The 12903-nt window shown below is 31.4% G+C and overlaps 1 protein-coding gene across 1 annotated transcript; it reads right to left on the bottom strand.

The window, feature by feature from the left end:
* Positions 1–5468: 5468 nt before the first annotated feature.
* On the bottom strand, positions 5469–11582 carry AGO5 (Argonaute family protein). The gene is made up of 22 exons (XM_020358659.3): positions 11007–11582; positions 10691–10908; positions 10356–10511; positions 10113–10246; positions 9924–10030; positions 9573–9676; positions 9242–9377; positions 9030–9146; positions 8847–8954; positions 8695–8766; positions 8180–8302; positions 7876–8038; positions 7677–7801; positions 7452–7589; positions 7225–7367; positions 7089–7151; positions 6940–7003; positions 6580–6715; positions 6396–6469; positions 6213–6307; positions 6062–6093; positions 5469–5984 (listed from the first exon to the last, which is right to left on the bottom strand). The coding sequence occupies exons 1-22, from the start codon at positions 11424–11426 to the stop codon at positions 5815–5817; spliced, it is 2898 nt and encodes a 965-aa protein (XP_020214248.1). The 5' UTR covers positions 11427–11582; the 3' UTR covers positions 5469–5814.
* Positions 11583–12903: the final 1321 nt, after the last annotated feature.

Here is a 12903-nt window from a genome sequence, read left to right as displayed (position 1 = left end):
GTACCTGATCATTCCCAAATGCACAATTCCTTTCTTAGGATCTTTATATGATTTATAAAGATGTTGAATGATTTCTTCACGAGCATGAATCAATGCTGGTTCCTCCATCATACTTGTCAGTGTTGAATTTCGCTGACTTACAACCTGCTAAATAGTAAAATACTAATTGCCAGAAAAACACTCATATCACATCACATACAATACATGACAAAGTTACCTGTTTGATATAGTTTTCACTTTCATGAGGACGCTTACAAGTTGCCCTTAAAAGAGCACTTACTTCTTCCTCATTCAATCTCTGTGTATCTCTACCCAGCCACAATCTGACAAGCTTCAATAATAATAATAATAAACAGGTCTTAAATATAACACAAATTAACAATTTGATGTGTATTATAAAGTATAAATAGAGAGAGTGGTGCAGAGATAAACTTCCATAGGCAAATAAATAGGTTTATTGTATTTCTCCTAGTATAATAAATAAATTATATTATGATATAAAATTATTTTTAAATTATTAATATCTTCTTAAAATTTAATTTTGAAATAAAATTTAAAATAATGAATTAAATACATAAATAAATTAAGAAAAAGTATTTTGTTTGTCAATAAGAGTAATTTGAGACTATTGATAAATAATTATTTTAGAATAACTATTAAATTAAATTTAAAATTAATAAGTATACATAGTATGAAAATAAAATGTGGGTGAATAAGAGTGTAACGAACAAACAACTGCAGCATTTAAATATAAAAATTTAAAATATATTACTAACGGTGTAATGATATATATTTTGAGTGAGAGAGATCTTCGCAAGCAACATGGACTTGAAAATGATTGGTGCGAACTTGAATTCTTTGTCCAGCATGCATTACCGAAAACCTGGCCGGTGAGCATGGCAAAAGCTGCATGTGCCATTTTTAGATTTTTTTATATTGAAAAATGCTTTTTATTTTTTAATAATTTTTTTTTAAAAATACTTTCAAACCTAAATATGTTCTTATTGTAGTAAGAGAAAGGTATTGTTGTGAGGAAATTCTAAATATAAATGATTGTTCATTAAGTGAGGGTTGTGACCTTTATGTGGGAAAATGACTTGCATTGTTGTAACTTGTAAAAGACAAAATGAGGTGTAAATTTCCAAAGTTGTAAATATGCATGTGAAAAAAAATTTCTTTGTTTTTTCATTTACAAGGAATATTTTTTTTGTCAAATACCGAAACAATTTTTCTTAGTAGTTTAATAAATATTAAATAGGTGCACATCCATTTTCATTTTGAGTTTTCTACGTTTATAAAAGTTAAGGTAGATTTACTTGAATAAATGGATTCCTTATATTCTATGTGTCTGTGTGCGTGGGCATGTGTATGTGCATGTACGTGTGCATGCGCATGTTTATGTGTCTATGTTTGTATCTGTGTATTTGTGTTTATGTGTTTAGATCAAGTTTACAATTTTTTAAAAACTTAAAAACTATTTGATACTTCATTTTAATAATTCAAATCAACTTATAAAATACCTTATTTGTCAATTTGAATTAATGAAATGAAGTATTAAATAATTTTTATTTTTTTAAAATTTATAGATTTGATCTATACATTAAAACTTATAATTGAACAGTTCAATTGTTAAAATTTAATGTATAATATCAGTTATTGAGTGAAATAAATTTAAGTAGACTTACTCTTAGAGGAAGTGAATTCCTACTCTCTTTATATATATACACTTAAACATACTTCAAAAGTTAAATTAATAGTTCTTGATGTATAGATCAAGTCTGCAAACTTTTAAAGAAATTAAAAATTATTTAATACTTTGTTTCATTAATTCAAATTGACCGATAATCGTGAAAATATTTTATACGTTGATTTGAATTATTTGAATTGAGTATCAAATAATTTTCTAATTTTTTTTTAAAAATTACAAACATGATCTATATATTAAAAACTTATTCAATGATTATATCGTTAAAATTTAGTATAAAACATAAATTATTTAATAACTTATTCTTGGAATAAGTACATATATATATATATATATATATATATATATATATATATATATATATATATGAGGAGGGATATAATAATACCAGTGTAATTTTTACTAAATATTACAACCGCTCAATAATTTTAATTAATTGTGAATTTTATAAATCTAATCGTTATATTGAAAATTTATCTCACTTTATATGTGTATATTAAATTTTGTTAAAATTGAACAAGAATTTAAAGGTAATCAAAGTGTTCATATTTTAGTATATTTTGAAATATATATATTATATCAATTTTATTTTATAAGAATAAAGTATCAAATCAACTTGGATTAATATAAAATTTTGTATATATAATCTAAGAGTAAGGGGAGGAATCCGTTTACTCTGTTCAATAATTCATGTTCTACATCAAATTTTAACAATCTAACTGTTGAATTTAAAGTTATTAATGCATAAATTAAATCTATAAATTTTAAAACATTTGAAAATTATTTGATATTTCGTTTCATTAATTCAAGTTAATGTATAAAATAATTTTATGATTATCCGTCAATTTAAATTAATGAAATGAAATATCAAATAATTTTTAAATTTTTTAAAAATCTGCATACCTGATTTATGCATTAAGAACTTTAAATTGAATTATTGGATCGTTGAAATTTGATACAGAACATGACTTATTAAACCAAGTAAATTTAAATAGACTTACTCCTGAAGTAAACGGATCCTCTTTTATATATACTAGAGGGACCGAGATACTTCGTGCCTCTAATAATTATACACAGAAAAATATTAAAAATTATAGAAGATATAATAAATTTTTTTACATTCAAGGGTATAAAGGTCCACTAAAAAGTGAAGACCAAAAGGGTGGTTACTAAAATGTATCCCCTTTATAAAATACTAGAGGGGTTGAGGCATTTTGTGCCTCTAATAATTACACACAGACAAATATTAAAAGTTGCAGATACTTATTTAGAAAGAATATAAGAGTATTTTTTTTATATATATTTTAAAGGGTATAATGGTCTACTAAAAAGTGGAGACCAAAGGAGTGGTTACCAAAATATATCCCCTTTATAATAGTTATATATATATATATATATATATATATATATTATTTTTTATTTTTTGGTAAAGATAGGAAAGATTACAAAGATGATCGCAATGAAGATTAAACCTAGATCCTCATGCTTCTAACTATCCCAACCCCTCTCCACCTAACCCTAGGTTAGTCCTAAATCCTAAATCCTAAACCACTAGGCTAACCCTAGTGGTTCATATATATATAATACACACACACAAGAGATTAATAGTCAAGTTATTGTCAAAAGTTATAATGTGAGTGACACGGGTGTCTCTACCAGGGTTTCTAATGTGAGGTTCTCTTTTGCTCTATCGTTTAATCAATAAGAGACAATCCTTTTTCTTAAAGTGCACTGATGGAAGAGGAGGAGCCTCCCAAGTGAAAAGAATGTGGCAAACTCGAGTATTATTAATTCAGAATTTATAAGAGGTATAATTTAGGTCCTGTATATGTCCATGCTGTTTTTGTGGTGATATATCAAAAGGATGCATAAAACTAAGTTTTTCGTCTGATTGATCTTAGAATAGTGAATTTGAGCCTAACTCAACTTTACAAAATTAATTTATAAGATAATGATTATTTTTCACGTATATTCTCTTTAATTGTCTTATCTCTAATTGACGTGAGACTTGAATTTTTCTTAATAGTTGAAGTTCAAATAACAATAGTTCAATCTTAATTAGCACTATATATTTAGAAAGAAAATCTTTATACCGAGTAATTTTTCATGCCCACAAATATTATAGAATCAAACTTATCCTTATATTATTGTTACTATTAGGCTTAATTAATTTAACACTAGAACTATATACAGAGAGAGAGAAGAGGATCCGTTTATTATAAAAGTAAGTTTATCTAGATTTATTTTATTTAATAATTTATGTTATACATCAAATTTTAACAATTTAACCGTTAAATTTAAAGTTTTTAATGCATAAATCAAGATTACAAATTTTAAAAAAATTTAAAAACTATTTGATATTTTTGTTTATTAATTAAAATCAACATATAAAATGATTTTATGATTATCCATCAATTTGAATTAATGAAACAAAGTATCAAATAGTTTCAAATTTTAAAAAAAACTTATAAACTTAATCTATATATTAAATATTTTAAATTTAACTGTCGTTAAAATTTGATATAAAGTTATTAAACGAAATCTAAATAGATTTACTTTTGACATAAATGTATCGCTTCTAATATATGTTAAAAACATTAATGCCCTTGTTTATAAATTAAAGTTTATCACAGTTAACTATCATCTTATGCTTTCTTTAGAAGATTATGATCTTGACAACATTGCCCAAGTCCACTCAAACACTTTTTTTAAGCATATAAATTTTCTTTTTCGCATTACACTAATTTTCTATGACATGTATTTATGTGTAAAATTAAAGTGAATATATAAACAAAGAATATATATATATATATATATATATATATATATATTGTCATATTAAAGAATATTTTTTGAAATTAATAAATATATAAATCTTATTCTTTAACATAAAACATTCTCAAAAGAGAGTGTGTTAATTGAATGCCATGATGTAACAACTAAAATTTTGTTTTTATTCATTTTAATTTTTTTCGCACTCAATTTCATTAAAATAAATAATATCTTTATTAATCCAACTTATATATAAAAAATATCCGGAAAGTCATTCTCTTCGTTAATTCTTAAATATATTATTCCCATAAATAAATGTTGAGTTGAAATGAAGCCTCCTTAATTGCTATAAAACATAAATCACTGTAAAAAAATTAGATAGTGATCACATCTTTTACATAAGACAAATACTGTCCAAGCTAGATAAGTTCATTGGATAACAATTTTTTCTTTCTAGTATTAAATATAACCAAATTAATATAAAAGTTTATTCGTCTACATTTACATTGATAACCAAATTAATATAAATAACCCCAAATATTCAAAATATAAATTAGAATACGGAAGTTGTTTTTTAAAGAAACAAAAAGCCCATCTGAATAAAGGAAGATTATTCAATATATATGTAACATAGATATTAAATATATAAACATAGATAAATTGCTGTAAAATAAAAAGTAAATTAACATAAGTAAATACCAATAAAATAAAATAAAATTAAAGAAAATAAAAAGCCTTTGATGAATCAATAATCAAATAATTTCACTGAATTTGGAAAGAAAAAAAAAAGATTGTCACAAGAAAGCCTCGATACTACTAGTACGATCCTTTGTCGTAACCGAATGAGTACAGAGAAATGACGAAATGTAAACATTTATTAATTAAATTCCGAAACATAAATTTAGAGCTCAATTTTTTAAATTCGGTTTTAACGTCATATTCATTCATTCAGTATAGTATTACCTAATAACTGCTTCATTGCATAAAAATATACTATTAATAAGTATTTCATTGATTGGTAACTAGGAGAATAGTAACTGTTAAGTAGACATGTAGAAGAGTTCCATTTCTCATTTGATACACATTTGTGAACTATCTACTCAGATTAAACTCACATCCATAATCCAAGCAGCAAAAGTTGCATCAAATTGCTGTAGCAACGAGGACAATATTTGGACCAAGAGCAAACAGTACTTTGGTGTAAGACAAAATTAAAATAGCAAAATGACTATAGGCCCAAAAAAAGATGCGGATCAGATGCTGAATAACACCATGGATTCTACATCAAAAAAGCATGTTTCTTGATAAGCAAAAGCTGCTTCCGCTTCCGCATGCATTCAGCAGAAAAACATAACATCTGCCACGTTGTCCTTGACAGATGGCAATACAACCTGAAAGTTTGCTCTTCTACCTCCAGTTTCAGTTGATGAATCGGCGTCGGATAATTGGCCTTCTATATAGTAACGTGCACGAAATGCAGCCAAGTGCGCGTAGTACGCGGGAGGAACTGCAAACAAAGAATGAATCATTCACCTGAACTTATATACGACAAAGACATGGACAATACAAAAAATAGAATCAAACCTATTGAAACTGATCGGGTGCATCTTGCGTAGCTGAAACATAACATGTAAATGTATTAACTTCAAAAAGCAATAGGAGTAATGACAACAGAAATAAAATAGTAGCGATAACAAAAGCAAAAGCAATAGCATAGGCATAGAAGAAGAATTACGTATAACATAAACTATTTGTAAAATTCTGCAACTCATCTGCGGTGAAATTATTTTCATCATACAACACGTGATAATGAGTCGGACGACTAGTTCCCTGCGAAATATGAATGGAGCAATCGAAAAATGAGGGAAAAAAAAACGACAAACAAAAGTTGATCAATCTTAGCAAGAATGCATAATACTTGAATTCCAGCATGACTATTGAGGTAAAAATCAAACTCCCGAGGGTGGCAAATGGATGTGTCAACAACCGTCCCTTTAAAAATAGAAAAATCAAAAAGAAAATGTTTGAAATCAGTAAAACTGAGAAAGGAGGGGTTAGAGGAGGCAACTTCCCAAATGTGAAACAGCTGAAAGATACATAACCTGGCATTATATTTCCACTTCTGTCTGTCTGATCACGACGTTCGTGTTCAAAAGGAAACAAGCGTGTGTGGTGTCTTTTCTGGACAACCACAAAAGTAACAGGAGGGAAATACTCCGCCTGAAGTGAACCACAAGCCTGAAACAAGAAATTTATCGTTCATCAAGACGGAAAAATAAATGAGAGGAGCAGCAAGGAACTTATTGAAAGTCACAAAGCAAGTACATAGAGGATAAACAAAAAGCAGCAAGTTCGAGGATTTCTTCTTCAGTATGGGGTGCTTGACCATCAGTTATGTTGTTAACTAGATATAAAATACACTGCTATCCTCAAGTAGGAAGCAAACCTACAACGAGTCATACCTTTCTAATAGCATCCATCTCATGAAGCAAAACCTGACTAAATTGGCCCTCGCTTACGCCATCTCTGTAGACAAATTGATAAATTACAGAATAAAATATGTACAAAAAACAAGCAAAAAATGTAAAATTAAAATTAAACCAAATCCAACCTGTAGAATATAATCCTGTCTGGCTTCATGTTAGTTGAACGTCGAAATGCCATAAGTAAATCCCTACAATAAAAGAGGTACCCAAATTAATAGGATTTCTCTTGATAAGTGGCAATAGCACATTAGTACCCAGTACCTGATTATTCCTGAATACACAGCTCCCCTATTCGGATCATGATATGATTTAAAAAGATCTTGAATGATTTCCTCCCGATGTGGCTGGGCAGAAACAACTCCTCTGTACTTGGTAACAAAAGGCCAATCCATGCATCCCACAACCTAAACCAACACATTCAACAATTTAACAGATTAAAAGTGGTGCACAATATAATGCTTGCATAGAGGGCTGAAAAGTGAGCTTACTGCAGCAATAGAAGGGCTAGAGTCTTCCCCTGGCTGTGGATGTGTTACATCCGCACCCAAGATCAATGTTGCTTTATCAGACACGTGAGGGATTTGCTTTGCAATTGCATCATTCAGCACTGTGTTACTACCACCAACCTGAATAATCAACGATGACAGGTTTACAATTTAGTAGAAACCAAATCAATAAGCGAAACTGAGGGTTATTCATTGGATAACTTCAACCTTAACATTTATCTTGAGGGCCACATTTTCAAGATATTGTTTGTTCGACGACTTTACAATTTGTCTTGGCTGACAACACTGAGATACTATTCCTAGTTCAGTTTCACAAATACGCTTTATTTTTCCTGCCAATACAAAAAAAGTTTAGAAATGATATAACCAAATCAGAGTGTTCAATTTGAATTGAGAAGACACTCACCATAAGACCCCTTTACATCAGGTAAAATTATTATCAACAATTGGAGTCTCCCGTTTGTGTTGGCTAATTTTGACATACACTGCTTATTCAAATTCACAAGTACATTCTCAACCTGATTAGGTTGACCATGGGTTACACGCAGTAAAGGCGTCCGATTGAATTGCTAGCATACAAATAAAGAAAAGTGTCAACATTCAAGCCAGAACATAATCACACTTAACAAATAGTATACAGATAAAGAAAAGTGTCAACATTGCAGCCAGAATATAATCACACTAACAAATAGTACCAACTAACGTCATACCATTCCCTTGGTTGTGCACATCACAGCCAGTTGATCACAAAATTTACCGGCCATGTCATCACTGATATTCATTGACAAGTTAAGGCAAGTCCAATATTGCACATTACCACCTTTTATCATTTTCTACAAAATATAAGGGAAATAATTAACTGTTGTTCAGTAAAAAGTTATTAAAATAAAAAGAACTTATTGGGATACAACGAAATTAATTTACTTTAATAATTCACTGCATTTACATCAACTATAAAACAAAACAGTTGGATGAAGCCATTAACCAAACCATTAGCATCAATCACAACTTCCGCAACATAAAATAACTCCAACATAAACTTTAAGAACTAAAATTGAATTTGAGAGAACATCATTATAATATTAGTTAGCATCACATTAACTTCAAATCATAAAGGAGACACTAACACTATTACTATTTTCTAAAGGAAACCATACTCTATAAGTCATTCAAGGAGAACACAACAGCATTTTTACAACATTTGCAATAGTTTCTACAAGAGCACCTTATCGATCATATTCCACTGACCCATCCTGGGTTCAACACGAGATTCTTTGCCACTTTGATGATATAAAAGCTACAGTAACAAAAGAAAATTAGATATTAAATAAAATAATAAACTCTGCTAAATTATGTCAAGCATAAACCTGAGAATACCATTGGAGGTGTCAAAACACGAGCATCAATCAATGCAGGATCCCCCCTCACTTGAATTCCAAATTGACGCACAATTTGGTCAGCATTGAAATTGCTCTGCCTCACAACCTGCCAAATAGCAAAATGCTGATAGTGTGAAAAACATTCCTCACATCACATAAATGAATAAATTAATAAAGGTACCTGCTTGATATTGTTCTCCCTCTCACGAGGTCGTTGACAGGTTGCCTTTAAAAGAGCAGATACCTGCTCCTCATTCAATCTCTTGGTGTATCTCTGCCCAGCCACAATATGACAAACCTACAATAAAAAAAATAAAAGTGATACTAAACCTCACAAGTCTCAACTTCAAGTTAATGTGTATCATATAAATATAGACTGGTGCAGAGATAAACCTCCATAGGCAAATAAATTGGTTTAGTGTCACTGCCAGCTTGCAGAGCAGGAAGACTCAAATACTGAAACATAATATTGTATTGCTCGTGGAAGTATTCGACAACAGATTTTTTTGTTCCATTGCCATCAAGAAACCTAAGAAATACCAAATAACAAAATAAATAGATATATTAAGCACATTATAAACCTGTGCATTCTACATGCAATCATGTATAAGAATAGAGAACAATAGAAATTAATTAAGACTGAAATACCAAAAAACATTATCCTTTCAAAATATGATGTCCCCATTCAATTGCAAGAAAGAAAAAAAAATCACAATTAGCTCACGTTAAGTCTTTGAGTGATTCTTTGGTGACGCCGGCAACTCTATACCGTCTAATATTCTGACCATGATTACATTCTACCCTGACTCCTTTCAAAGATTTCCTTATCTGCAAACAATCAAGCAAAAGAAAACAATGATTTCCAAGAATAAATGCTCTATATAAATATAGAGAACAATTAAAATTAAGAACTCCAAAGTGAAGGTAACCACATAATCTCTAAGTCCAAGGTTAATTTATTCTTTCCAACCATAATAATATTCACAAAAATCAATACCAGGCAAGCATAAGCAAAGCGATAAGCAAAGCGTAGTGCAACATGAAAAACTAACATCTTAAAACTAAACACAAATACCTTAACACGGGCTTGATCCGACAAAGGCCTTCTAATATCAAAATTAAAATGCTTGTTAATGAAATGAATCACAGGAATCGGCTCATAATATGCATTCGCGGACACATCTGCAAGACAAGAATGATCGCTATTAAAACTGGAATCTAACTCCAATGTGTATCAACAATAATGCATAGATGTAGAAGCAACCAATATTTAGAGACAGCCCCATTTGGGTTGGGCGGAGACTTTGGTAATATCCTCTCCAGTACTCTGTACCACTGCCTAGAGTACCAGTTCGCCCCAAAGAAGGGTGGTAAAACAACCTCCCCACCACATTGTACCTACATTGAAGAAATAAAATATTCCATTTCCATGTCAGTAAAAGACGAAAAGCTAGAAATCCAAATTCAACCAAACAACCCAAAAAAAAAAAATTCAAAAAAACCCTACATTTCGGTTGGAGTTGCCCGCAGAACAACGTCCAGAGCTTGAATAGTTTCATATGGACAGTCGAGCTGACGTCTCTTGAGAAACTGGTTAAGGTGATGAACGTCGGTCTTGGAGGCAAACCGGATTGTAACTTTGTACTCACGGACGCGCTTTGTCCTATGCCATGAGAAATAAATGATCAGGCATAATTAATTAATTATAAGAACGATTATTAGTGTTGTCTTGGATTATTTTTTCACAGATAAAAACGGTTATGAAACTTAAAAAGACTCATTTAAAGCTTATTATGGGATGGAGGAGTAATAATATGAGTAACAAAAGCTTAAGAAAACTACTTAGCAGGAGCAGTGGAAGAGCCACTTTCATCGTCGTCTTCCAACTTGATCATAAAATCCTTGGACTCGAAAGGAAAGGGTCCTGCAGAAAATAGACTCTTTCGCCCATCATACGCTGGTATGCTATTTCCCAACATAGACTCCCGGTGCATTTGAATCAGTAAACTAATAACCTTCCTGCACACGTACTTGGAGATGATCTCAGGTTTGAAGGATACCTAACCACACAATCAAACGCCTCAGACACTTTTACTCAAACCAACATTCAAAACAAGAAGAAAAAAAATCATCCATGAGTAAACCTCGGTTTACTAACATCATAATGATAAAGATCCCGCTCAGCGACTTGAACTTGAAAGTGATTCGCACGAACTTGAATTCTCCGTCCCGCTTTGCCGTAGCCCGGCCGGTCAGGGATCCGGTAAGCCCTCGCCGACGACGGCGCCGCCAGAGTCAGCTGCTTCTCCACCACGGAACTCAGCGACTCCACCGCCGTGGACGATGACGCGGCAGTAGCAGGAGCCGTCGACGGTGGAGCATTCACCGGAGAAGGTGCCGCGGCGGAGCGAGGCGGAGGAGGCGCGGTTACCGCTGGCGCATTCGGTGATGGAGGAGGAGGAGGAGCGGCGGCGGCGGCGGCGACGGTAGGATTTTGTCCGCGGCCGCGTCCTCTCCCGGCATGCGACGGCACCGGAGACGGTTGAGATTGCTTAGAGGCACCGCTGCGACGAGACATTGTTGCGATGATGAGTGAGACTGAGAGGAAATGAAAATGATTATGCGGTTTGCGTGGGAGAAGAGAAGTTAGTAGTGGCGCTTTAAGTAGGAAACGAATTCAGTGCTTGCATTGCAGGGAAGGTAACCGTTCGGAATCACAAGAAAGAGAGAAGACCATCAGGTCGAATAAGAATTTCAAAAGCCCCACACGTTTTTTATTACAACTAATCATATTTTTCATATTATTTTATTTTATTAAATAAATAATTAACATAATACTATTAAAAAATATAATTAAATCGTAAAATATTTTTACTATGGTAATATATAAATAATTAACTCTTTACTAAATTTTTGAAAAAAATGTTAAATCTTTTAAATACAGATAAGGTTATATATAAAAAAATGATGGTGTCAACACATAATTTGAGATGAGAGATGAGAGCATTTAAGTTTTATCTTGTCTTCACCAAATAAAAAAAGTGATAAATTAATGTAAGAAAAGTTTTGATCACAATGAAAATAATAAAAAAGAAATGGATAATAAGGGGGAAAAAACCTTTAATAATAAAAAAAATAACATTAAGATTGCTAGAGTGACGTAACGTAGAGCTTATGCCCACATGCTGGCGTTGCTGAAAAGCCGTACTCGCCCGGGGAACTGAAAGCGTCTCTGAGAAGTTTGTGGGTTATACATGTTTCGGCAATGCAGCGCGAGTAACGTTCAAACTTGCAAAAGTGGCGCGTGAAAAGAGTTAAACGACCAACTACGACATGAATCATCGTGCGTAGTAGACGGCGCAGCAGGGCACAGACGTGATTCTGAGATTCTCCAACTTCGAAATAGATCCATCGTGTCTTCTCCAGTAATTCATTACTACTTATAAATAGTGGACCCTACACACCCTTTTTATATACATATATTTATATTTATATTTATATTTATATTTATAGTATTATTATTATTGTTTTTAATTATATGACTTTTTATATTTAAACAATTTTATTTTTTGTCTATTATTTAACACCAAATTCACTTAAAATGAAATTGGTTTTGTATATTATTTTCCAATAAGAAATAGGATCCGGATTCGGTGGCTTAATTACGCGTTCCGTACAATACCATGGAATTTCGTGGGAAACGAATTTTCTTCATCCGGTTCCTTCGCTTTATGCTTTCCTCTCCGTATCCGACGTGTCTGAACGAATCATAAAAAGAGTAAGGGAGTGATGCATACTAAGTAGTAACATTTATTATTTTATTAAAAGTGAAAATGGCTTTTTTAAAGAAAACTATATTTTCTTTTTAGAAAAAAAAATATATATACAGGAGAAGTGTAGTATTTTATAGTAGATAAGCAACGAGGAATAGTTTTACAAGATTATTAAATATTTAGAATGTTGAGTGGCTTTGTGAAACCAGTGTGATATTTTAAGATTAGAATAAGAATAAAACGTTGAATTGGGTCCTGTGAGTTAGGCGTCCGTACACTCGT

Source organism: Cajanus cajan, chromosome 8 (genome assembly GCF_000230855.2).
Source record: "Cajanus cajan strain Asha chromosome 8, NIPB_CcT2T_4, whole genome shotgun sequence".
NCBI lineage: Eukaryota > Viridiplantae > Streptophyta > Magnoliopsida > Fabales > Fabaceae > Cajanus > Cajanus cajan.
The sequence above is the reverse complement of the archived record's forward strand: the minus strand, read 5'-3'. Positions and strand labels throughout refer to the sequence as shown.

Bases quoted from the DNA above. Each gene is read 5' to 3' on its own strand.
- AGO5 (XM_020358659.3), bottom strand. From the start codon at position 11,426: ATGTCTCGTCGCAGCGGTGCCTCTAAGCAATCTCAACCGTCTCCGGTG. The intron at 7,802-7,875 runs GTGAGTGTCTTC...TTGTATTGGCAG, and splicing joins TGATGTAAAGGGGTCTTATG to GAAAAATAAAGCGTATTTGT. The intron at 7,004-7,088 runs GTTGGATTTGGT...ATTTGTCTACAG, and splicing joins GACAGGATTATATTCTACAG to AGATGGCGTAAGCGAGGGCC.